A 27936-nucleotide genomic window follows, 5' to 3' on the forward strand; every position below is an offset into this window, starting at 1 on the left:
TATTCATTTGCACCTCCTTTCTCTAGATCTTTTGGAGGAAACGCTTGTTTTAAATATATTCATATGGCCAATTGTAATTTTTGCACCTTAGGAGTGCATATTGACAATCTTGCAGACTTTTCTTAGACAGGCGCGTAGTCAGGGGGGGTTCGGGGGGTTCGAAAGAACCGCCCCTTTTGTCAGGAAATGGTCCATTTTGGGTAAATTTTGCCTAGGTACATATAAGTTTCATTGTAAAAGGTCCATTTTTTCAGAAAAAAGAACCCCCCTTTTGAATTTTCTGGCTACAGACCTGTTAGATATGAGCTCGAGAGAGAGACAGAGAGAGAAAAAGAGAGAGAGAGAGAGAGAGAGAGAGATTCCAAAACATACATGAATGGAGGAGGGGGGGAGGGGGGGCAAATGATGCGCCCAAGGGTATATTTTTTCAGCAATTCTAAGACAATCCCCACCCTAGACAATTCCCCCAAGACAATCCCCACTTTTCAGGAAAGATAATAAACTGGTTTTGAATTTTTGAGTCATTAACACATTTCATTAATATTCAACTATATGAAAAAGAAGGCAGAGAATGAAATTAAAACAAAGGCATTGGCCATTTATAACAAGATACCCCCAGTGCCAAACCGCGGCTTTGGAGCATGGCTATAGAATTTGTCTGTCAAAGCGCTTGCGTTGTGAGTCTCACAATGATAATTCACATGGGTGATTGCAAGATTGCAAAATTTATTTTGCATGCATCACAATAAAAGTAAAAATGCCATAAAATACAGAATGATTACTTTCACTTAGAATCTCTAAGATTTAATAATAGAAGGGCTGGTTCAAACTTTGCCATCTTAAATGGCAGATGTTCCATAACTTCTTTTGAGTTGTATGTACTGTATATACGCTAAATAATTTGAAATTGATATTTACATCGAGGACAGAATCCCATCTCTTTATTCATTAGAATATAATTAACAGAAATTATTAAATCAAATTAAATTTAATGAATCGCCAACCTTGACTTTTGTTTGTTACCGGTGCAAAGAGCAACGATTAAATCAAACGCGAAAAATACATGATAACTTATGTAAACAGAATATATAAACAGTTTCTTTTGTTACTTATTAGGCATAAATATTTCACTAAACAACAACACCTTTCAACAATGGTTATTTATTCTTTGATGCATTAAAATAAAAATATGAGAAAAAAGGATTGACGTCGTTAACCGAATTTTGGAATAAAATTCTAATTACAATAAAATGTCTACCGTGGTTACTGACGTATAGTAACGTTTGATTAATTACATTTTCACTTTCATATTCGGAATACTAAGCACAAGCTACGGGAAACTCATTAAATCACATCATCTTTTCAACATTAAGGAAATGGAATTTGAATAGGGTCATCCTTCGACACTAATTTTTGAAATTGAAATCATTTAAGCCTGGGAAACTTGTGATTCATATGACAGGAGATTGCACCCCGTCATTTCCATTTCAATGTCAGCGCGTCGGGTCTACCTCAGACTTCACAAAAAGATAACTATTATATATACAGCATGTGTAAAGTAGGTACAAACACGGTGATTTATTGGTTGGAGGTGTGTCCGAGGTATAAAACGCATCGCGTGCCCCACCAAGGTTAAGAAGCGTTGATCAAGGTAGGTGGTAATGGGACTGATAGACAAGAAATGTGATTTTTTGAACGATAAATGAACAAATTTAATATCTTTCGCAACTTTCCTCTTTTTCTTTATTTAATTTTTTTTTCTTTTTGTAAATCGTATCAGTATATATATTAAAAGTATTGGGATTTTTTATTTAGTTTGTGAATTAAATTGAATGCATTTTTTCTTGTACCAGGTGTCCCACCTAGAAAGAGATGGGGACAAAATTCCTTGCTATAGTGTTGGTGTGTTTGTTTCAATACAAGCAAATTAATGCCCAGGGTAAGTTTTCGTTTTTTTTTATTTGACGAGCTCAATTTTGCCTCCCTTCTCATTAAGGAAAATAATAATTAGCAAAGAAAAAGTTTAGTCGCTTAATTTTGTAGATAAAATTTTCATAAATGCAAAAGTCACAAGCCTTAAGTACAGACAAAAATGAAAAAAAGTTCAATAATCCAATCAAAGATAATTTCTTATTTTTCTCAGTCTTGCATTTATCTGTTTTGCAGCATATGTCAAATTTAATTTACACTGAAAACATGAACAGAAATCAACAGGTTCCATGGCATTCTTATATTTCACGCATCAACTTTCGGTGTATTTTTTTCTAGAATGTCACTGTCAATCAATTGGTGATGGGCATTACAAGCAGTTTGATGGGAATGTGGTGAACTACCAAGGTGACAGCGAGTATTACCTCGCAAAGACATGCGACGGCGCGGGCGGGGTAGAACCTTTCGCCATTTCGGCCAAGAGAGGCGCGTTCGTTGAGCTTCAGGTTTACGGCCACGTAGTCCGCCTGTTGCGAGATGTAGACACTGGGAGTGATTACTGTTTGGTGAGTAAAATATACCATTTTGAAATGATAAAATATTAAAGTTTTCGTCTTTAAAAAAAGAAGCAAATTGCATGATGTCTTATTAAAAAGTTAATATTACTACACTGGTTCTCTTTGTTCCCTGTAAATGCTATACATTTCGTTTGAACGTCTGATCCTGTAATACGGTGTAAAAGGTTCGTTAGAATGTGTTATTCTAAATTATTATATCATTTTAAATAAAACGTTGTATAAATAAACAGCAGAACAGATTTATTCAATTATTTTGAAAAGAATATAATCTGCATCACATGTGGGAGGTTAAAGAGTGGCAGAAACCACCTCTTCATTTAACCCTCCCATTAATTTCTTAGGTTGAATATTTGGAAATGTTGGAACATAAGTTCTTTTTTTTTCAAATAGCGAAATTCCCAATGTTTAGAGAAAGATTATAATCGAAAAAAGCTTCAATATGTCTATTTTTGTGGAACTTTACACACGGTCATAAAAACGTAAAGAGTGCAGCAGAGGCGGGGGTCGCACACCGGTGACCTATGGTTAGGTCATCTAATAGGCCTACTCGTTTTTTTCGATTGCGGCAATAGTTGTTTATGTAGCCTGTTGTTGCGTAATTTATATGCATTTAACTGACTCCAGTTCCACACTACCCTACTCTTTCTTTCCAATTCCCATCATACTTTCATAAAAGTATACAGCACATGTTCTACGTCTAAATATCCTGCAAAGCTACTTATCTTTCTCACTTCATGATAAATAAATGAATGAATAAATAAATGAATGAATGAATGAGTGAATGAATGAATGAATGAATGAATAATTTTGATTAAACCCGTCAAATAAATGTATCTGTTGTGGAGCAATACTTTTTTCAAGGAAAATTCAATTTAAATTCTGGCTAAGATACAAATTTTCATAGCTAAGGGTCCGTATTAAGAATAAGTTTGAAAATTTGTTTGTTCAGTTAGTTATCGAATATTGTTTTTATGGTGTCGATGTTACCTACATTGAACATTTTAGTATGGGGCACATCTTCGGTCACTAAACACAACCTTTACATCGATTGCAAGTAATTATCATTTTCAACTTTGCGCAAAACGAAAGCTGCAGCAACCATACGTGTTTCAGGTTTAGGATGAATAACGAGCGAAGGATGATTTATTTTGATGCAGACAACTTATATTTTCTGTGCAGAGATTTATTTACCTAAACACAGAAAAGAGTAAAGGAAGTTTTATCAGATGAAAGTGCATGGTAAGATAATGGCGGAATGCACATTTAAATTTCCCGGGCTTTTCCACACGCGTCCGAATTACTTTTACAAAGATTTGGCCACTAAGCAATGACTAGGCTGGGTCTGCGCATGTTTTTTTTTCCTAGAGACTTGACACTTAATACACAGATAGTTGCATTTTTGAGTATGAACACACTGTTAAAATGTATGATCTGTCTTATCAGGGAATCCGATATAATTCCCTGGTCTTATTTAGATAAAAATTTACGCAAGTTTAGCCAGTTTAGCCATGATTGTAATTTTTTCAGATGCCATATTAAAAAATAGTACGTTGCCAACGTGATTTTCACTCCCTGAATATTGTCTTAGTAACTTAAGACTGGTGACACGATAATTAAAGGAGCTGGGTATGAAAACACATGAGCAGTATATTTGAAGAAGACAATGTGAAAGAATACGAGAAATACAACTTGATACAATGTATCTACCACTGCTAAAACATACACCATTTACATAGTAGAATAGTTACCCCAAAAAATTGGTTGAATGCAAAACGATAGAGAAGATGACAAAACAAAAATAAACAACTACTGTAGTTATTACAAGGGAAACAATCCCTGACACTGGCTTGCCTTGAAGTAATTAAACTGGTGAAGATGAAAGTATGTTGATTAACAAACTGAAGAGAAATCCTAAAACAATGTCACTGATTCATAAGATGACTGTCAGGCTTTCAATCACTGCCACAACTCATTAATATTCATGAGAAAAGCAGTGACGTTTTTGTTTGCACTGCCCTATTCATCAATGTGCCTGTCACTTAAAATGGTAAATGAACTCTTTTATTTTTTAAGATCTAAAGGTAATCTGAAAATAATTTTCTGGCCAAAACAAATGTTTCTGGGGGTGGGGGGTGGGTGGGTTGGGGGGGGGGGGAGGTTCTACTTACAAATTTTTTTCTACTAGTGAATCATTGCTTGCCCCATCCCTGCTCTGGGATTTGATTTTATTTAGAAATTTATTTTTGCTATGCTGACATTTACCATTCAGTTGCATGGCCTCGTTCACGCTCCATGGCACTAAATGGTGTAGTGTTTTGTACTGTGGCCTTGTATTCTGCATGCATGAAGTTGTGAGATGTCATGCATGTGCCTATCACCTTGCACTGAGAAGGCTGAGAAAAGATAATGATATCAGATAAACTTTTATTGAAGAAGTTTTATCATCTTTCAGGTCTGAATTGGGAAGGGAAAAGCTTTGGAGGAAATGAATATCACTGCCCTTTATTTTTTTTCACAGGTGGACAATATAGCCTACAAAGGATGGCCAGTTGTGTTGAATGCTGGTATTGGAAAGACCATCAAAGTTGAACTTCAACCGAACTTGCGTCTTCGTGTTTCCACCGACTCTGGTATATCAGTCTCATTTGATCCCGAACTTACTAGCATAGATATTCCAGCTGCCAGCTATAGTGGGAGCGGAATATTGTGTGGTGTATGTGGAAACTGCAATGGTGTGGCTGACGACTATGTGCTTCCAGATTCAACTGATATATCTGGTATTGTGGATGAAGCCCTCCGAGATGCTACTCTTTGTGATGGATGGAGTGTGTCTGATCCCAGGTGAAAAAGAAGTGTTTTACTAATTTAATACTTATAAAGATTAAGGAGTACATTGTTGCTTTTGATGATAAGAATTGAAGTGTTTTGGTTTGTTTAGTAGGCACTGTGCATGCATATAACTTCATAATAAGATACTTGGGAGTTAAACATGTAGTGTTTCTCACATGTTTGACTTGGGCTTTTACAATTATTGTCATTTTTAATGTAAACCAGATGCTTAGCAAATTTATTTCATAGCCTAGAGGTGAAAGACTATACTGAGACATTCATCACTTTTAGTTCAGAATCTCTGCTATACATATGCAGTGTATTACATATGTGGTGAAATATGACATGTATAATTTTTTATTTACATTTCAGTGGACAACCAGTACCTGACCCACCTGGAGTTTATTCAGATGCTGAAAAAGCAGCTGCTGCACAGGACAGCTACTGCGGCCTCATCAACAAAGCAGGCTCCTTTTTTGACAGCTGTAGACAGAACAGCGGGATTGCCTTTGCCGAATACTACCAGTCTTGTGAAGCTGATGTGTTGAGGAGATTAGCTCAGGATCCCAATGGGGCTCAGCATGCTGCTTGCATAGTCTTGGAGGCTTTGGTGGAGGGTTGTAAATATGCTGGCGAGCCTGTTGACATCGAGTGGAGAAGTTCTGCACTGTGTCGTAAGTAGTTTAAGGCATATGCCAAGTGCTGTGTTTTTCTTTGGTATTGTAAGCATATGTTTTGATGTCAAGCTAATCTGTAACTCTTGCATTATGTACGGATCTTATAAAGTTTATGTTAAGTTCATGATGTTAAATATATACAAAATGTGATTGAAGTGTGTCTAAATTTACCTAGCAAAACCACATTATTGACTGAGTATTATATCTCAATGTTGCATTTGCTGCTATTTGACTGTGCCTCCTTATGTTGATTTTTTAGTTCATAAATGCTTGTTTGGTTAATTTTCTGGTTAATATTGATATTATACTCTCACTGAAATATTTTAAATATAGTTAAATTACCATTTATTTTTAAAAAGTGCATTAGCTGTAAACATGAGTATTTTATCATATTTCAACAAGAATATTTTGGCTATTTTAAAATGTGCAAATGTGTAAGGGGCAGTAGATACTATAGGACTTAAAAATTGATCAGAATTTAAAAAAGAAAAAAAAAAGTTCAACACTTGATTACCATATTTTCAGCATTGGACTGCAGGGGGATGACCTATTCCTCAAGTCTCCCAGGGTGCCCAGAAACATGTGCTTCTCAACTTTCGGGCGAGGTTTGCACCAAACCTCTCACAGAGGGGTGTACTTGTGGTGTGGGTTTGTTAATAGAAGTGGACATCAACCATCAGCTGACATGTGATCATGGGAGCATGTGTGACTTTAATTGTGTTGAAAACAGAGGAGGACCATATGATGGAACTTACAGAAAGGTTTGTGAGGATAGCATTTAAATATTTCAACCTCAAAAATAAATTTATGAAAAAAGTTTTTTTAGTGCTTATAGTTACCTTGACTGGAGCTTTTCTAGAATTTTGGCTATGACCATAACAGTGAAAGGTTCCAATAAAACTATTCTTTCAAGCTTTTGATGATGTGGCCCCAGTAATATTAGTTGATTTTGATCCAGCTGGTGGAGAACGCCTAAATTGGGGACATTAGCACCTCTTTAAATCTTGATCTAGTTAAAAAATCAATATATATATATATATATATATATATATATATATATATATATATATATATATATATATATATATATTGATCTCTAAATTTCATTTGTTTTATGTTTTAGTTCCTTCAACAATGGACTGTGGATTGTGCAACAATGGAGAGTTATACGTGTTACCAGAACAATATCTACCCAATGACTGTGGTATGTCCTGAACATTCAACATGTCAGGTGAACTTTGGTATACGGAAATGTTACTGTGATATAGATTATGTTATGACCACAGATAACACTTGTACATATTTAGGTAAGTTGATTAAGAATACGATAAAAAATTTGACTAAGATTGGTTTTAATTCATGAGGAGTGTATTTTACTTTTGTGAATAAATTTGGCTTTGGCCATTTTAAGTAAAAATAATGGAATGAAGTATTCTTTGAATTATTTGTAAGACTAGTTTGTTTGTTGATTCCTAAGATAATGTTTTTTAAAATGAATTTTAAGTTATGCATTGTTTTCTCATGTTCTGTTGAACCTTTTGCTTATTCTGCAGCTTTCACATGAGTGATTTTCTTTCAGGTCCTGATCTTTGCCAAGATGTTGTATGCCAAAATAATGGTGTCTGTCTAAAGGAAACTGGTACCTGTAGTTGTCACCTTGGATTCACAGGAGGAGTATGTGAAACAAGTAAGTCATGAATTGTTTTACAATATATTTATGGTTTTGGACTGTTTATCAGGATTACTGGGCAAAATAGTATTTTATTTCTTTCCTTAAGAATGGTTCTGTCCTTTTTTGTGTTAATCAAATTTGTTAAGAAATTTTTAATGAACATTTTTGTTTTTTAATTATCTATAAGAAGTAAAATGATTTTGTACAATTATTTTTAATTGATAATGCTATTCATAATTTTTACATATATTTTGCAAAATGTCTAACGTTTGAAATCATGAAGTTTTGAATGGTTTGTATTGTATTCTGTGCACATCTTTTTCTAGAAATGATTTCTCATGATTTATAGATTGAGACTATATTAGGAAACTATGTATTAACAATATTATTGGAAGCATACCTTTGATAAAAATTTAAGACAAATAAAATTTTTATGTACAGTCTTGAAAAAAAATCATATTTACTTTAACTATTATCATTCAGTTTTTTCAAATTTCTGTGTTACAATGATATTTTTTTCTGTTTCAGACATTGATGATTGTGAAAATGAACCTTGCCTAAATGATGGCAAGTGCATTGATGAAGTCAATGATTTTACTTGTTTATGTGCCAATGGTTTCACTGGGGAAATTTGTGAAACAAGTGAGTTTGTTTGCTTATTTTCTATTGTTGTTAAGCCATACAAACTAATGAAATGATGATAATGATAATAGTAATAATAATTATTATAGTCATTTTTCATATTAATCGCTATGAATACTTTTTGGTTGTGGAAGGATAAATGTGGTAGAAATCACCTTAAAGCTTTTAACTTATCATTGAGGGTTTATCAGTTTTTCTGTATAATGAATGGATGTAAAAAGAATAAAAAATTCAATAAATATGTACCAAGTGCTGCATATATTTTATTAACTTTAAATTAAAAAGATTAAGATACATTCTTTAATTTAGATCATGCTGTCACCATTCCATCAAGTGTTTTATGGAGGTTGATTTTTTTTTTTGCCATTGGAAGTTTGTTAACTACTGGTACTGTGCCAGTTTGCCCACATTAACAATAATTTTTGATATATTCCATTTTGTGAATTCCATTTTATTGAATTTTAGTGTCATTTTCATTCTACATTGTTTCTTTTCCTAGATATTGACGACTGTGTGAACTCTCCATGTTTGAATGGGGGATCCTGCAAAGACTTGGTTGCTGATTACCAGTGTGATTGTCTTCATGGATTTAGTGGAAGAAATTGTGAGATACGTAAGTATATATTATTATTCATTTGCAGTTGTCTTCTTTCTACGTGGACGGGATACTTATCTATTGCAGGTTATCTTCTGGTTGAAGGATATAAACTTAGTCTTAATTTTTTTTATCTATTACAGATGAGACACCCTGCACTTGCTTTGTAGCGGGAGATCCTCATTTTTACTCGTATGATGGGTCTTGGATTCACTTCCAAGGTACTTGCAAGTACAGGTTGACAAAGAACACCAATGCCGGGTTGAAAGACTTTGATATCTTTGTTCAAAATGAGCATCGCCATAATATCACAGGTGTGTCCTGGGTCCACAGTGTGGAGATTCACGTATATGGTCATGTCATAATCATAGGGGACAAGGTTCAGGTAAGTGACAGTTTTCATCTTTAAAATGTGAAGTTGTTCATTTTGTGGTAATTTAGGCTCATGAAATTAAAAAAAAAATTCCACAGGTGGATGGATTCTTCATTAAGACTTTTCATGAAAAATTTGTTTTAAAAATTTTTTTACAGGTGGATGGAGTGATCATCAATTCTCTCCCATACCTCCTCAATGGCAGTCCAGGTTACATTGACATCACTCCAGGAAAGACCATTCAGCTGAAGACAGAAATGTTCATGGTGGCTGTGAGTGGAGGAGATGCAGTCCGAGTTGAAGTGTCACGTGATTACAGTGGCCATCTGAAAGGAATCTGTGGAGATTGTAACGCTGATCCATCGAACGACTATGTGACAAGCAATGGATTTGATGTCAGTGGTTACCCTCCAAATGTTCGGGATGTCATTGTGGGAAACAGTTTTAAAGTGGAAGATATTCCTGGGTAAGTATGATTGTGTAGATATTTCAGCTTTGTTTCAAAATGACTTAAGTTGTTTTTTTTCTTTTTGAAAAAAATTGCTACATCAGGACAGTTGTTGATATATTTACAAAATTCATCTTGTCATTAGTATAATTAAGTATAAGAGAAGAGTGAAATTTAAACTCTGGCCTACTGCACCTTTTATCAAGATCTCAAACATTTGTGGTGACAAGTATTTTCATATTTTTAGATGTGTGGATGGTGACGTAAATGATGGGGCCATATGCACATCGGAAGAAATGGCGCTGGTTGAAAGCCTAGACTACTGTGGTGCTATCAGTGATGTCAATGGTGTGTTTGGTGATTGCATCAGCACAGGGCGTCTGAATAATTTCTTCGAACCATGCCGTATGGATGTATGTGCAGTATTGAATTTAAGTCCAGATTTAGCCAAGACAACTGCCTGTGTTATTCTCAGCACAGTTGCAGATATGTGTTCCCAGATACTTCCCTACCAGTCACCTGAATGGCGCACTGTGTTGAACTGTGGTAAGAAAGAAAATAATTTTTTTAAAAGGTTTTATAAATAGGAAAGACTTAATTAAATTAAGTGTATCCATACAGACTGCATCACTTAAGTACACTGCTTGGTGTAAAAAGGCCTAAATAATAGACAATGAATGAATAAAAAAATAAGCAAATATAATGGCAATTCTTTTCTAAATTTGCCTTTGATTCACAGAACTCCCTTGTGGTGAGAATGAGCACTATGAAGCTGTGGGGCCTGGTTGCCCAGCAACCTGTGTAAATAGGAATCCTCCCTCCAACTGCAATCCCAACACCACCGAGGGCTGCTTCTGTAACGATGGATATCTTTGGAGTAGCAACAAGTGTGTACTGGTCAAAGATTGTGGCTGTTTAGATGACATGGGGAACTATAGACAGGTAAGTGGTTTAGTAAAAAAAAAAAAAAAGAGAGAAAATGAATCACAAGTCTGATAATAACGCTAATGGTGTAAGCTGACATTGCATTTTCTCCTTATTTGTTGTCACAGTACCTGATTCATTATCATATAAGATATTTTGGTTACATCAAGTTGAGAGCTGTTTCAAACAGCTTGATTTCTCAATATGTTTAATTGATTGGCATCACAGTTTTTCTTTGCCATCCATTAGAACACCATTTGCTATTGGTTGTACATGTAGCATGCATGGCAGAATAATAGTGTTAGGACTTTTTCATGATCTCATCAAAGCAACAACCTCCATATATACACATAAATAGCCATCCTTCTCGAAACAATATAATTAAAAGGGTTGAAATGCAAGCTTAAATATGGAAAAATAAAGTTAACAACAAAATTGATCATTTAGGCTGGTGAGAGCTGGATTAATGTTGACTGCAGTATCAAGTACGAATGCCAAGGGGATGAGAACATTGTTTCCAAACCTGTCGCCTGTGACGAAAATGCTGACTGTGGTCTCTTCAATGGTAAACAGGGCTGTCAGTGTAGGGAAGGATACAAAGGAGATGGATTTAACTGCACAGGTAGAGTACACTTCTAATTATGACTATGGGTATAATATTAATGATTATAATCCTCTGTTTCACAGCCATTTCCCTTCTGTGGGACCTTTTTTCTATAAGATTTATGTTAATGTCAATTATGTATTAAAAAGAAAACAGTGTTACAAATGCTTATATTTTTCTTTTTTCCTTGGGAATTAAAGATATGAAATAATGTAGAATAAAGAAATGGCCTACTGAAGAAAAAGATAATGTGGGATTATTGCTATATCATAAAGACAACTACCAATATAAACAAATTTTTTTGCAGCTTTGGTTTTTGTAAAGTGATTTTAAAAGTCATTGGCCATTGATATGTAATGCAAGAATTGTTCCCAATTTGTATGAACTACTGAAAATGTCTGCCTTTTGTTTCAATTGTACATTGAAACAAATTCTACAGGGTTGAACTTTGGACTTCATTATTTTATATGAATAATGATAATAGCATACTGTCATGGAAATAAAATTGTGTCTTAACATGCCAGGTAGAAATAAAAGTCTATGTTATGTAAACATATTAACATCGTTTGATCCCTCTGTTTATTGTAAGCTTACCTTAGTTCATTTCATGTCTTTTTATATTTCAGATATTGATGAATGTGGTGGACCAAGTGATGATTGTGCTCAAATCTGTATCAATGTTCCTGGCACCTTTAATTGTACTTGTAATGATGGATTTACACTTAATGCTAACCTGAAGGATTGTGATGGTAAGTGCATGTGTGTGTGTGTGTGTGTGTGTGTGTGTGTGTGTGTGTGTGTGTGTGTGTGTGTTGCAAACCTGTTTTCATCTTCTTGTGTAACTGGTGAAAAGATTTGGAAAATGCATGTTAAGGTACAGAATCCTTACACCTTTTTGCAGTATCCTGATCATCCACAGTGGGACTATTTCTTTTAAGAACTTTTTTGTGGTATATTCTTTGGTTAAAACAAATTTGACAATTAATCCTCTTTTGCAACTATGGTATTAAAGAAGATATTTATTTATTTATCCAGATATTAATGAGTGTCTGCAACCAGACAATGGTGGCTGTAACCAGCACTGTACCAATACAATTGGAAGCCGTACCTGTAGTTGTGATGATGGCTACTTCCTAGACATGGCTGACCACGCCACATGCAAAGGTGTGTACTTCATCCTTTTTTTTGAAACTCCTTTATATTTCCTCTGTCCCAAGAAATTCAAGACTTCATTAAAGAAATAAGTGACACACATTATACAGGTTGATTGTATTTTTTAAGTTTGCCTTTTCTAATGATAATTTTATGATCTTTGATTAGCTGTGATTGACAGGACAATCAATACAGTAGTCTGAGTAATTTATAGTTTAACTGCCTTTATGACTATCTGGGCTCACTTCTGGATATTTTTAATTAGCTTAAGGGCAAGATGATTGTAGCCAAATAGAAATTTTGAACTAAATCAAAATCCCTGTCCAATTGAATCTTTATGTTGAAAGTAAATCTAATAGCCAAAACATCTTCAGCATGATTTGTATTGTATATTTATATATGTACATATTCCCTTCTTTTCTTGTTAGATATTGATGAATGCAAAGACAACAATGGCGGCTGTGAGCAGGTGTGCACCAACAAAGTGGGCACATTCGAGTGCTCCTGTAATACAGGCTACGTGTTGAGATCTGATGGGGCGAATTGTGATGGTATGTTTGTCATCTAACAGTAATCTGCTTTTGAGAGGAAATTGAAGATTTTGTTAAATCAGAAGTCGAGTATCTCATGGAATAAATTGTGCAGTTTTTTATTTGATGTTATCTGTGAGTGATAATATATTTTTAATGGACAATTCAGCATTTGTGCTTTAAAGATGATATTATAGGTCAGTGCTTACATATTTACGGATATACTGTACATTGTGTGCTTTCCATTTGCACTGTTTTTCAACTTTTTAAAAATTAAGCAGTATAATGATTTACAAGAATCTGCTATTATATGTTGAAACTCATTTTTGACTCTTCATTTGTAAATAAAAAAACGATTTATTCAACAGATATCAACGAATGTGCAACACTCAATGGTGGTTGTGACCATACTTGTGAGAACTCTGTGGGCAGCTACCAGTGCAAGTGCCACAAGGGTTACATGCTGCTGGAAGATGAACACAAGTGTAAAGGTAACTGTAACATCTGTCTCCTCCAGATCTCAAACTACCACACTCATAGTCCCACTCATTCAAAGAAAACAGAATATTGGTACCAATGGTGGGCATGTACATGTAACTCAAAAGAAGCTATCTTTGTATTAACACATTTAAGTATAATGCAAATGCTACTAAAAATGTGCAGTATGAAACATACATAGGGGCCCTGTAGGGGTGTTTTAAAGGATTTCAAAGCTTAGTAAAATACAGGGCCACTTAATAAATTTTTTGTTGATGATTAAACTCCTTACAATCAGGGACAGATGGAGAACCTTCAAACAGAATCTGATAGAGATTGATTTTTGGTCATGTAAACAAAGCTCATTTTAATTGTAGACATTGATGAGTGTGCTACTGACAATGGAGGTTGTAACCAGACATGCAAAAATACAGAAGGTGCCTACTACTGTAGCTGTCATGATGGCTTCACTATGGATGCAGATGGGAAAAACTGCAACAGTAAGTTGATGAGATGATCTGTCATTCTTTGCTAGTGGTTACAAAATGTTGAATTTGACCGAAAATTTCAAACTTTCTCTGGGAAGCTGTAATTTTGCGATGTGATAGCTACACCATCACAGTTTATCATTTCATAAAAAGGGAAACAGCAGCTGCCCTTTTTAGGGCACACAGGAGAGTTGAACAGCTATACCCACCAAATCCAAGACGCGTTACCCTGGGCAATATATTTTGCACAAACTAATGAAAGTCTAATGGAATGTTTTCAGTTTTAGTTTAAATCATAAGGGGGTGTTGTCTCAATGCTTCAAAACTGGGTTTGAAGAATTTAATCCACATTTCATAATTAATAAAAATGTTGAATATGGGGTTCACGGTTACGTTATTGACGCGGGTACAAAAACTTTTTATAATCATGTAAATAATAACAATATTTTTGCTATTATCCATACACACTTCAATCATGAGGGGCACACCACTTTCACATGCTTTGAAAATGGAATTGACAAACACAGAGGAATAATGCACATTTTTTATTTACTGTAACTCTGTCACATGGGGCACACACTGAACAAAGTTGATCTAAAGAATGTTCCAGATTGTAGTTTTTTATCTGAATTATTATTTTTTTATTATTATTTTAACACAATAACGTTCAGTTAAATACAAAATTTAACAAAATGAAGTTCAGTGTAACACAAAGTTCATAATTATAACATTCTTCCTGACATATGTGGACCAATGGTGATATCTGTTCTGTGCTCACTAAGGCATCCACTCTTGGGATTCTGAAAAAAAATCACACAAAGAATCTGTTAACTCTGATAACGAACAATGGATAACCTAAGATCACAAATAGTTTATTGCTTATTCAAACAAAGTACAGTGCATTATGAGTGGCAAACACGCATATTACTGAGACACATTTTCTTCACCCATTTTCGGTGCTTCATTGCGTAATGTAAGTGTTGCTAGTAATCCATTATTGCTGTTTTTACAGACGGTTAAATTTTAAACGCACGGAATACAGTGTAGCAGCTTAATTTAAGACAAAACTAAAAAAAAGTAATTCAATTTCGATGATTGAGTTTTCGAGAACAAGAGAACATGAATACGGTTTCACCGCGTCACCATGTTCAATGTGACCTTTAGTCCCCCATGTGACACAGACGCAAAACGAAAGTTCAGACGAAGTCACCCTACTTATAGAATGGTAAAAATCAATCGGTACACAAATATGTTGAAACAATTGAATAAAAATGAAACGAAACTCATTATTTCTCACCTTCATACAAAGAAGATCCCAATAAACAATCCTGTGACGGTTAAATCGAGGGAATTACACCTGCGCCCTGCATCCTATCTCGACAGCGTCATTGCGTGACATGTTATCAGAATGGGCCACCCGCCAGTTTGAGCTGGTTTTTTTAGTGTGCAAAAGAGGCCATTCGTGTGTAAGACGTCATCAGTTAGTGAGTATGGAAGAAGATCGCTATCGATGTATAATTTTCACGCGGCATTTTAAAGTCGTCTGATAAGAATCGATCTCTGAAGTTTCAGCGTTGCGAACGTTATATTGGGACGCGGTGAAGCAAAATCGACCTTGCTGAGCAATAAATGTGAAATTCTTAAGAAAACTAATATTATCATGGATTTCGTGACACAAACTAACCGACATACTACTTTGGACAATTGAACAGTTTTAATACAAAAAGATAGGATTAGATGAAATTTTCATCGGGGTGGGACACCGCATGTATCATAAGTTAAGCTAATTTTGTGATCATTTTTCAGTCACTTCAAATAAATTTTTATTTAAATAACCATTTGCACATTCTGTTTATTATATCTTCTTGCAGTAGGTGTATTCCCTGCTTCAATAATTCATTCAAACCCTAAACAAACTGTTCCTAAATAGAGGTAGGGTCGAAATTCCACAAAAAAGGACGCCATTTTGAGGGTAATTTCGATATATTTTCTGCTTTTTCTCTTATTTTGCTTTTATAACAGCATCCTCCTTGCTCATGCAGCTTCTTTGATTTGTTATTGAAACATACACAACGATGTCATGAGAATTTGGTTGGCTATCTAAATTTAAATAACATTCTTGTTATGGCCCCCCTGCAGTGCACCACTAGCAAAGAATGACTGTGATACATATATTCCAGTGTAATATTGGATATCATTGATTTTTTTAGCCATGCACATGTGTGTTGTCTAGCTACATTCCTGTATAAAAAGTCAGCTTCTTATTTAAGTATGTCTACAAATGTTTAAAGTGTTGTCTCAGTTACTTGTCGAATTGGTGTGATTTAAGCTTTCATTAAACCATCTGACTTAGCAGATGTTTGTTTCCCCGAAATACATCCATATTGAAATATTTTATGAATCCTATTGCCTTGTCCCAAGCCATTTGTATGTGAGCAAAAAAGAATTGAGAAACATTTTGTTAAAAAAAAACTAGGGCATATATGATTTGTCCTTCAAAAATAAATCTACATACATGGATCCGGATAGATCGATCTAAATCTATGGGAACCCAGTTTTAGCTTCCATTGCTTGGGCATGGCATAGGGGAGTGACCACTCAACTTTAGAGCCCTGGAACATACAGATGACATTTAATTCAGCGAAGTTTTGCTCTTTTCCCTCCAGACAATGATGAGTGCCTCATTGATAATGGAGGCTGTGCACACACCTGTCAGGATACATATGGAGGATATGTGTGTAGCTGTGACGATGGCTATTCACTTGGACATGACAGTCATGGCTGTGAAGGTACAGATTTTGTTACTTACTTAATGGATTTTGTTGTGTTATGGATGACACTACCTCTTGCAAGGTTTTTTAATTTCTGCCAATATAAAATGGTATTATAGAACGGTCAGTTCAATATTATTTCAGTTTTTACATTGTAGATCTTCCTTTTTTTGTCTTATTTGTAAAACATAAAACATGCAGAGTTATTGAATAGAAATGAGAATTAAAAGTTCTGTTTTAGTGGAATTTTATCTAATTTTATTTTATCAGACGTGGATGAGTGCACATGGGAACCTGCTGTATGTGAACAAATCTGTAATAATACTGAAGGATTCTATAAATGTGACTGTTTCGATGGCTACAGACTCAATGCTGATGGAGAACACTGTGATGGTAATTTTTTATTATATCTATTATTGATGATTTCCTTATTGACTGATCAGAATTCCACATATTTTGAGAAAACTCAAATTTTCCTTCTTTCAAATTGATAAGGAGAAACTTATTTTATGATAATAAAATATCTTGATAAATTAACTTTTAATTGATAGATATATAATATGCTGTCTGTAGTAAAATTCTTCTTTAAGGTATCCCACGAAATCGTTTCAAAGCTGTTTTTCATAAGATAATCAGTAAAAGCATAACTTTTTTATCTTTGCGGAACAGTGGGAACAATTTATACTTTCTGAACCAAGGAAGTAATTATGTTAGGACGCTTGGAGTTTATATCACTTCCAGTGTTTTACACTTGAAAAAGATGGAATAGCATGCTCATTTCTAAACATACTTTCCAGCGAGACCTTATGGGCTAGATCTTAGCTCTCATTTCTTATACTTTGATATTTTGTAAAGTATAATGGACATTTTTTAAAAATGAATTTCTGATTTTGATACATATTTATTATTTTCAGGGCCTTTTAATTGCATTATTAATAGTTTTGTAGAGAGCAGTTGATGAATAAATCAAACTAACCACACTTTGATACAACCAAAGCAGAGTTTGTTGGTCATTTGTATTATTGCATTTTCCTTCTTTTTTTTTCTAGAAATCAATGAATGTGAAGAGGAACCACTGCCAAAGTGTGAGAATGGTGGCACATGTGTGAACAAGATCAACGATTATGACTGTAATTGTACCACCGCTCCAGGATTCACAGGGGAGCACTGTGAAATAAGTATGGAATTATTTGATCTCATGTTTACATACCATGTTAACATGGTTCAATTGCTTGCTTGTATTTATGGGCAATTCATATGTAGCGAATTGTATTTGAGTGAATATTGATTGATGTGTAAGCCTTACAATAGTTAATAGAATTTGTTATGTGATTTGTAAGTGCTGGAGAAATAGAAAAATTCTTAATTTTTTCCGCAGTTAATAATTGAATGGAAAATTAAATCAGGACTGATACACAAAGGGGCTGTTTATAATTTTGTATTTCAGTTAGAATGATTCAGCATGTCTTGTTAAATTTGATAACAAAATGGAAACATATTAGTCAGATTCTTAGTACTCCAAACTTGTTCAGAATTGAGCATCTCGGTGTAAGATTGCAATATCATTTTTTTAATTCCCTGATAGTCTTATTTACATTTAAAGTTAAATGCATTTTCAAAATCATTTTTATTGTTGTAGTGTATTAAAGTCGCCATAATTTTTCTTTCTTTCTTTCCAGATATTGATGATTGTGTTGGGGTTATTTGTCTGAATAGTGGAACTTGTGTTGATAAAATTCAGGACTACACTTGTGAATGCATCCATGGCTTTACTGGAAAACACTGTGAAACAAGTTAGTTTCATTATTTCAGCATTTATATCAATATTCAAGAATACACTTGTATGTTTTATCTTCATTTTTGTTGATGGTGACTGTAGGAAGTTAAAATTTAATTTTTCATGCAATAGAATTTCTTCAGTTATTATCTGAATACTATTACATGAAATGTTATTTTGACAAAGATAACTTAAAACTTGCATTATTTGTAGAATATAAATATAATGTAACATAAATTTCAGCCTGTGTCATAAACTTTTCAGCTTACAGGCCATACAGACCATCACTTTCCTAAAACCTACTTGTCCAAATAAAAATTGCAGTAAATTGCCAAACATTTTTTTAATTGTTTAAAATCATCTTGTAACAGAAACATTTCAGATAAAAATTAAATTAAACCGAAAGTTCTTTTGAAAACTTTGAAAATTTCTAATGGCCAAGTTGGATCACTAAATTCACACATTCTGAAAAATCTACTGGTCCAAACAAAATTTTTACTGGTTGGCAGCATAGGACTGGTGGCTAATGTCCCAGACTGATATTTGAAAAAGAAAATGGAAGAAATCCTATTTTGTATTAAGTTTGGTATATTCTTATATTTTAATGTTTTGAAAAAATTAATGTTAAAAAATTAAACGAGAAAAAAATCTAGTCCTGATAAATAAATACTACCATTTGATGCCACGCAACTGGATAAATCAGGGCATTCCTTCTCTCATAAAAGAAAATTATGAAGTAGTAGTTTTCATCTTTTAAGTAACAATGAAGGGATTTCAATAATTATGTAATATTATGTCTTAATTCTTTGATTTTAATATCAATTTAAGATTGAAAAAAGCAACAAAATTTGCTCACTTAAGCTGTGATATAAAGTGTTAACAAATGTCGTGTGCTTTCAGACATCAATGACTGTGAGGAGAACCTGTGCCAGAATGGAGCCTGTGTAGATGAGGTTGCCACCTACTCCTGCAACTGTAGCCTTGGCTTTGAGGGTATTCACTGTGAAACTAGTAAGTTCTTAACATCGTTGTAGTTTCTGTTGTTGTTCTCCTTGTAATTGATTACAAAGAAAAGGAGGAAAAATCACCATAAGGCTATCAAATTCATGAAAAAACAAATAGTATGGTTGATAAATGAATACTAATTTACTAAATTACACTTAACTGAATAAAAAAATGTTTAAGTTACATAAAGATGCTGTAAAAACCAATAAGTTCATGCTTTCATTGATACTTAGCCAGTGGTACTAGATTTCGTTATCTTGCCTGTATTGAAATGGAAATGAAATGCAGGCCATGCTTGATGGTGATGATTGCCACGATCCCCCCCCCCACCCACCGCAATATTAAGCTTTAGGTTGCCTTAATAGTTGAGTCCATAAAATGTTCAAATCAAGTAAATATTTTTCCTTACATTTCAGATACTGATGACTGTGTTGGAGTCACATGTGCTAATGACGGTAAATGTATTGATGAGATAGCTGCTTACCACTGTCACTGTGCTTCTGGATGGATGGGAGCCCACTGTGAGGATGGTAAGAATACTTGGTACATCAACCTGAATTTGCAAAACATTTCCAACACCTTATTACAGGTCTTTGTATGATTTGTGCAATTTTAATGACAAATTATATAATAGTCATTGTCTCAAAAAAATGATGGATAAATATATTGATAATGTCATACAGGAATTTTTTCATAGTCATGGTTTTAAATGAGACCTACATTGTTTGAAAATATGGAAGATTATCGAGAATCTTTCTTAAGTTTACCCTATAATTCTGAGTATCTAAAGCAAGGTGCTTGTCACCATTTTAATACATTTACCTTCTTTTTTATCACCAGATATTAATGAGTGTTCTGATGCTAATGGAGGTTGTAATCAGAACTGTGTTAATACCGATGGTGCCTACCACTGTACCTGTGACAGTGGGTATAGACTGGCTGTCAATGGGAAGGATTGTAATGGTAAGGAAAATTTAAAATGAAAATTGGGTTAGCTGTTATGGATTCCACAGTATTTTCTTCGTGTTATCTCTGCTTTCTGGGAAAATTCAGTTGGTCTCCACTCTTGCAAATTTTAATGAGGTAAATTTAAATTTTTCAATTTTGAATACTGACATCCAGTTTTGAGTGAGAAACTGTTTGACCTGGGAAGTTAAGAAAACAGGACAAGCGATCTGCAGAGAAAGAATTATTTTTTGATTTCAGTTAAAATCTAATGCACATGTAATTGAGCTATTCAGTTAGTTAATAACCTTTTTAATTTCTATTGAGTAAATATGCCATGAGTTACAGTTTATGCAGAGATGTTTTGTGTTACTTGATTTGTTTGTGTATCATGGAATTAGCAATTATTTCTTGTGGACTTTTTTTAGTGAAGGAGAGGGGATTCCAAATAGAGCTTAATAGAATTCTGTCTACATATTACCTATGAATCATATGTGATAATCATATAATAAAGGTGACAACAATGTTTTAACATTAAAATTTTATGTTCCCCAGATGTTGACGAGTGTTTTGAGAACCTCCATGATTGCTCCCAAAACTGCCACAACACTGTGGGTGGATTCACTTGTTCTTGTAAACCAGGATACACCATAATGCTTGATGGAAAGACTTGCCAGGGTAAGAGGGACTTCATATTTTAAGCTTGTATAGTAGTGTTTATAGCCTATATTTTCAAGTATGTATCTTTTTTATAATAAGCAAGTGTAGGAATTCATTATATGGCCAAATGGGTTCGTGTGGTGCTTATAGTCATACTAATAAAAAGGGTTTCATGCGGTACCATTCTGGTGACATTTCAAGTCACTTTCTCTTGCAACATTATTTCAATATTTGAACAAAGAAAAAATGTATTTTTAAATTATGAATTTAGGTATACAATTATATCTCGGTATTTAACCTACATGTGTTAACAGAAATCCTATGAAATTAAGCTTTTTCCACCATTATTATTATAAGTATTATTATTCTTATTATTATATGACAAACTGTGATATAGCTATTCATCAGCATTTCTTCTCCAGATGATGATGAATGCAGTGAGAACAATGGCGGATGTGCTCATACTTGTGAGAACCTGGATGGAAGCTACCTCTGTCACTGTAACCATGGTTACTCTCTGAATGCTGATAAGCATAAGTGTGATGGTAAGTTTCAACGTACATATAGGGTTAGGCTTGGGACAGTGAGAGAAAAATATGAAAAAAAAGAGAGAGAAGAAAACTGTCATTTCTTCTATAGTGATGTGACAAAATGAAGTACGTTGGCTTGGGACAGTGAGAGAAAAATATAAAAAAATGAAGTATGTGCATTTTATTATCCAGATAGACGATTGATATCTAAAGCATTAGTAAATTTATGTAAATACATGGTTTGAAATCAGGAATGAAGCACTACATCTGATTCCCTGGACATTGTTTTGCCAAAGTTTTCATTCATTCATTAGGCACTTTTGTTAATACCAAATACTAATAGATTGGACTTAAGATTTACAGATCTATGTGGCTGATAGGCATTTTAGAACTGATTTGAAAAATCAATTTGAAAGTCGTCCTTTTGCAGAATTATGGAATACCTGAAGTAGCTGAAATTTACATTAAAATAATTCTGTTCAAAGACAGTGGAAGTAACTTTGACCATGTTTGTACTTTTTTAGACAATGATGAATGCGCAGACAACAATGGTGGATGTTCACAGATATGTATCAACACCCCAGGAACATACCACTGTGAATGTGAGGAAGGTTACAGGATGGGTGATGACATGAAATCTTGTTCAGGTAAGATGACTTGTACACAGTAACCTTCCTTGTCATTTTTGCTAGTATTTAAAATATTGTATAACTTAATCTGACTACTTAAATGTATACATGTTTAGAAACTATCAAAACATGGCAAGTTTAATTGAATTATAATACTGGTAGTTTGAGTATATGTATTTGTTTGTTAAATATTATACATTGCCAATTTGTAAAAAGTGAATTTCTAAGGTCCTTGTGCCATAATATTTATCTTTTGTTAAATGTACTCACAGCATTTTATGATACTCCTATAAAACTTTGATATATGAAGTTTATTAAATATAAACTATAAGATTTATATAATTTATACTTTTGTTTTCATTTAGCTATTATATGTGTGCAAATGATTATGATCCTTATAATTATTTTACTTAGATAGCTATAAGATTAGCCAGTGTATTTTCAGTGTTCCTTATATTGAAATGTTTTCTCTCCAGATATTGATGAATGTGATGAAAACTTGGATGGCTGTGATCAGATCTGCACAAACACACTGGGTAGCTTCAGCTGTGACTGTGAGGAGGGTTACCTCATCAATGATGATGGCAAGACTTGTACTGGTAAGCACAGGAAGGCGCACACATGCATGCACACAGGCGCATGCACACACACACACACACACACACACACACTAAAGTAGAAGAAAGAGAGAGACAGAGAAAGGATGGAAATGCACTTGATCAAATTTAAATTAGTAGCTGATATTAAGCCATCATTTAGGTGAAAGTAAAATAACACAAAATTGAATTTGAATCCAATAAGTTAGCACACATACAGGTATCCAGTGAGAAATATACATGGCACCTCATACATTAACTAATTAAAAACAACAAAGATACATATACCTGTATCTGTACAAATACATGTGTACACCAACTGTCATGGGATCATAGCTTGTGGTCAGTTTCTTATATATGGTGACATTTTTCTAGATGTGGATGAGTGTGCTGTTAACAATGGAGATTGTGAGCAGATTTGTATCAACCAGCCGGGGAATCACATTTGTGCATGCAAAGATGGATACATGTTGAATGCCGAAGACCAGAAGTCTTGTGATGGTAAGTAAAATATTATTTTATGGAATTTTAATTTATTTTTATGAGTGGCAGACACTACAGTTTTGACAAGAGACAAGAAGTTTTTCTATTTGGCAGTTTTCATTATTATTATTATTGTAGTTGTTGTTGTTGCTTTTATTGTTATTATTATTATTTTTATTATTTTTTGAAAGGCTCTTCATAAAATGCTTGTTTTTAATGTGATTTTTAAACAAATTTGTCACAAGTGTGCATAACTTGGATTTTGGTTTTGTCAGATAAAACCAACAAACATGCTTTTCAATCTTCAGATATCAATGAATGTGATACAAACAATGGTGGTTGCCAACATATATGTAATAATGAAGATGGAGGATACACCTGTGAATGTAAACCTGGATACACACTAATGGATGATGGGAAAATGTGTGAAGGTAATTCTCTTTGTTTATATCTAAGAAAAAACAAAATGGTAAGAATTTTGCCATTTATATAATATCATTTCACGGTAGGTGTGAATGGTATTATTGTATATTTTATTTCATTAGCAATTGTGTGCAAGGTTGCAGATATTAGCAGCATGTTTTCTTTCAGGTAAATTGACTCAAATTTTACAGTGAAAAGTATGTGGAATGAACATAACGGTGCAATTAATCACACATATTGGTCAGTCGTTGGTGTAATTCTGTTTCATTTGACAATTTGTGTTCTGTCAGATAATGACGAGTGTGCAGACCGAAATGGTGGCTGTGCTCAGACCTGCGTAAATCTGCCAGGAAGCTATGAGTGTCAGTGCTCTGGAGGCTATATGCTTGGAGAAGACCTGCATTCCTGTCATGGTGGGTATATCAGCTTTCAAGCTCTAAAATATGTGTAACTTTCTGTCAATAATGAAATCTTCATAAACTGCCGAAGGAACTTATCATTTGGCCTGTAAATCTATAGTACACTGTATGTTATACATTTTGTTGATCAGTTGAAATTTGCCTGTCATATAAAAACCTTAAAAGAACATTTCTAGTCTAGGTTCAGCCTAGATTGTGTCACAATTTTATTTGTACGTTTTTCATTACAGATATTGATGAATGCAAAACTAATAACGGTGGCTGTGAACAAATCTGCATAAACCAGCAAGGAACTTATGAGTGCAAGTGTTCTAAAGGATACATGCTTAAACCAGACAAGCACGGATGTGTTGGTAAGATGTTTATTTCAACCAAACCTTTCAAAGAACATTTTTGATAATGAAGAAAAATACCAATTCTTTTTTATTAAGATAATTTTATAGTTTGGAAATTTCAAAAGATGGCTAGAGAGATATTCTTTCTTTCTCTCTAGGAATCTTTTTGTCCTCTCTCTGTCCATTTGTTTCCACTGGTTCGTGCCATTTTCATTTCAGATATCAATGAATGTGAAACAAACAATGGTGGCTGTCATCAGAACTGTGATAATAAAATTGGCGGGTACAGTTGTTCATGCATTCCTGGATTCACACTCATGGATGATGGCAAAACATGTGAAGGTGAATAATTTTTCAACAGTAGAAGAAATAGCAGATGGCTCATCAAAGTGAAAAGATGAGAAATATCTTTTTACCTATTTTAGTATGAAAAGGCTGAGAAATTGAAAGTAAGCAGAACAGAAATTAAAGTGGAATTTTTTTATGCTAAAATTAATTTAATGTATTGGTCAAAGAAATTCAACACGAGTTGGCATATTGAAGTGATTGACCCTTCAGTTAATGAAATTTTTTTGCTGCATAATCAAATATTTACATTTTTATTCTCTTCTGTCTAGATGTAAATGAATGTCTTGTCAACAATGGAGGCTGTGATCACTTCTGTACGAACACATACGGTGGACACTATTGCACTTGCCGTGATGGGTATAAATTGATGGACGATGGCAAGACATGTAAAGGTAAGAAAAAATACAAAATGGGTGGATAGTTTTTGTTTTGACTGATCTACATTCCAAGTTGAATTTTTTGATAGTTTTGAAGAAAGAGAGAAAAATATTTTGTTGCCAAAAGGTGAAGCAAGTAAGTGCAAGATTTAATGTTCTTTTTAATCAGAGACAGAGTGGTTATAACTGTTTGAAATTCGGCCAAATTAGGGTGAAATACCAAATTTCTTTTTTTTTGTTGAACACAAAATATGTATTTCCTTTTCTTAGACATTGATGAATGCTTAGACAATAATGGTGGTTGTGAACAAGGCTGTGTGAATACAGAACCCAGCTACTACTGCTCTTGTGGTGACGGATTCATTTTGGGAGAAGATGGAATATCATGTGAAGGTAAGGCACTTACAGATAAACTGCAGCAAGTTAGAGAAAATTGCTAATTGGTGAAGTATTGATAAATATTGTGCTGGCCATGGCATTCCAATCTGGACTATCTATATAACTTAATAACGAAGTTGAGAAATTTTTTAGGTTGGTTAATAACAGAAATTTTGTAGAACTTACTTGTAGACGGGTGCTGTGGTACTTGTAAAAATTGTATGCACAGAACAAAATGGCTGAAGCCCAAATTTCAATGTTATGAATATAATAATAATAATAATAATAATAATAATAATAATAATAATAATAATAAGTTAGCATCAAAAGACTTTACAAGTTAAAGAAAAGCAAGAATTTGACAAAAGCAATTCGATATATGTAAAATAAAAAGTCAGTTATCAGTTACAATTAAAAAGTTTTTTTTTTAATTAAGATAAGTTAAGGAAATAATAAAATTAAAAAAGCAACATCTGGTGATTTTTGAAGTGTTTTTAGATAAAACTTTGGGAAATAGCAACTCCCAGGTGAGTTGATTGCTACCTGAGCTGCACATGATGAGGCTTCCTGTCCATTGTTATGTTACCTCTCTATATTAATGTGTCACCGGAGATGTTAATTAATGAAGCTGGGTGATGTGCTTTAAACAGCTTGATCACTACTTGCCAATTCTCAAGATGTATATGACACCTCTGTTTGTTCACAGGTGGTTGACTAGCTTTTAGGGAACAAACACAATGCTCAGTAGTTTGTAGAGCATTATACTTCGTTCCTGCTTTACTGGCTTTATAAAAATGACACACATGGCAAAAACAACAACAGACTCAATTTGTGCATATTTGTCAAATTGACTCGAAAAAATACTTGAAAAGAATACACAAATGGCAGTGCATATTGTAGACAGCACCATTGTAAATTCAAATTGGATATTCATTGTTGCTGCTGAACACATCTGCTAGCTGACTGATAACATCGATGATTTTGGCATGGGTCTGTAAAAAACCTGTGATAATATATTCTTAAGCTTATTAATCAAGGATTTTGCTTGTATTGACATCACATTGTGCTTTTTTTTAGATATCAATGAGTGTCTTGTTGACAATGGAGGATGTCATCACTACTGTCACAATGACGCTGGAAGTTACCATTGCTCTTGTAAACCTGGATACACTCTTATGGCTGATGGAAAAACTTGCCAAGGTTAGCACATTTTAGTTACGGGAAAAAACTATTTTATGTGACCTTTTACAGCTTCCACATGGAACAAATTCTATATACTTGTACAAGTTCTGTCAAAGGACACACTTGTTAAGATCTAACTGGCAAAAAGTCTTCATACATTTTGGTGGGTTTCCACCTATAGGTTTGTCATTGTTTAATTGTGAAGAGGACAATTTTTAGTATAAAAGGAATTTCTTATGTAAACAGCTAAAAATTAGTCATAAACTGTAATGCCATTATTTTTGCCTTTATAACAGATAATAATGAGTGTGAAGACCAGTCAAACAACTGCAAACACATATGCGTGAATACGCCAGGCTCATTCGTGTGCGCATGCAGGAAGGGCTTTAAACTCAATGCAGATGGATATTCATGTGATGGTAAGTGCATGTAATTACTGTATTTGTTAAGATATTGCATTTACAGTGAATTCATTTTTTTTCATTATGCTATATAGTTTAACTATAATATCATGTTTGCCATGAATTACATCTGTAGTCCCATTTTAAATGTATGAAATACTTAATTAAAATTCCTACATTGCTTGTAACTACATTCCTCGCATTTCATCAAATGACAGTATGCTCATGTGGCAAGATGTACATTATATGCATCATATATCATGGACAAAGAAATGAATAAATAATCACCCATCTATTGAAAAGTTATATTCTTCTTATTTTTTTATTTAATTTCATTTTTAAAATTATTTTCAGATATTAATGAATGTGAAGTAAACGATGGAAACTGTGAACACATTTGTGTCAATGATGTTGGGTCATACCACTGTCTGTGTCATGATGGCTACATGTTGGATGAGGATGGACATAGTTGCAAAGGTAAGTGTGGCACCAGCAGCCTGAGATATAGAGAAATTTCTGGACACTCTCCTTCATTATCAGCAAGTCCCCTAGCTGCTGCCATTTCCAGTTACTGGAAATTTCCGTAAGGCTTACTGCTACTTCTGAATCAGGTGAATGTCCAGAAATCTTCACATGCCTCTTGTTTCTATACAGGCATGCTGATAAATTATTTGAGGTGACAGTTTGGTTATTTCAGCAACAAGGAATAGGCAATGTCCCAGTTTCTCTCAGAAAATAAGATTTGTCTGATTTATGATA

General features: G+C 33.9%; 1 protein-coding gene across 11 annotated transcripts in view; it reads left to right on the plus strand.

Moving 5' to 3' along the window:
* The first annotated feature begins 1850 nt into the window (after positions 1-1850).
* Positions 1851-27936, plus strand: part of LOC106160932 (uncharacterized) — a 60469-nt gene continuing 34383 nt past the window's right edge. For all 11 annotated transcript variants that reach the window (XM_086994379.1, XM_086994424.1, XM_086994404.1 and 8 more), the window contains exons 1-40: positions 1851-1939; positions 2269-2495; positions 5026-5348; positions 5709-6010; positions 6539-6774; positions 7137-7320; positions 7593-7700; positions 8214-8327; positions 8827-8940; positions 9066-9307; positions 9454-9761; positions 9991-10289; positions 10483-10685; positions 11115-11289; positions 11898-12020; positions 12307-12435; positions 12852-12974; positions 13322-13444; positions 13808-13930; positions 16585-16707; positions 16960-17082; positions 17739-17867; positions 18369-18482; positions 19367-19477; positions 19888-20001; positions 20312-20434; positions 20972-21094; positions 21499-21621; positions 22131-22253; positions 22712-22834; positions 23207-23332; positions 23623-23745; positions 24028-24150; positions 24387-24509; positions 24711-24833; positions 25109-25231; positions 25487-25609; positions 26672-26794; positions 27073-27195; positions 27532-27654. In XM_086994379.1, the coding sequence (XP_086850505.1) occupies positions 1873-1939; positions 2269-2495; positions 5026-5348; positions 5709-6010; positions 6539-6774; positions 7137-7320; positions 7593-7700; positions 8214-8327; positions 8827-8940; positions 9066-9307; positions 9454-9761; positions 9991-10289; positions 10483-10685; positions 11115-11289; positions 11898-12020; positions 12307-12435; positions 12852-12974; positions 13322-13444; positions 13808-13930; positions 16585-16707; positions 16960-17082; positions 17739-17867; positions 18369-18482; positions 19367-19477; positions 19888-20001; positions 20312-20434; positions 20972-21094; positions 21499-21621; positions 22131-22253; positions 22712-22834; positions 23207-23332; positions 23623-23745; positions 24028-24150; positions 24387-24509; positions 24711-24833; positions 25109-25231; positions 25487-25609; positions 26672-26794; positions 27073-27195; positions 27532-27654 (6085 nt within the window). In that variant the 5' untranslated portion in view covers positions 1851-1872. The remainder of the gene's footprint in view (positions 1940-2268; positions 2496-5025; positions 5349-5708; positions 6011-6538; positions 6775-7136; positions 7321-7592; positions 7701-8213; positions 8328-8826; positions 8941-9065; positions 9308-9453; positions 9762-9990; positions 10290-10482; positions 10686-11114; positions 11290-11897; positions 12021-12306; positions 12436-12851; positions 12975-13321; positions 13445-13807; positions 13931-16584; positions 16708-16959; positions 17083-17738; positions 17868-18368; positions 18483-19366; positions 19478-19887; positions 20002-20311; positions 20435-20971; positions 21095-21498; positions 21622-22130; positions 22254-22711; positions 22835-23206; positions 23333-23622; positions 23746-24027; positions 24151-24386; positions 24510-24710; positions 24834-25108; positions 25232-25486; positions 25610-26671; positions 26795-27072; positions 27196-27531; positions 27655-27936) is intronic.

Source organism: Lingula anatina, chromosome 1, assembly GCF_051362555.1.
Source record: "Lingula anatina isolate TDL-2025a chromosome 1, LinAna3.0, whole genome shotgun sequence".
Taxonomy (NCBI): Eukaryota; Metazoa; Brachiopoda; class Lingulata; order Lingulida; family Lingulidae; genus Lingula; species Lingula anatina.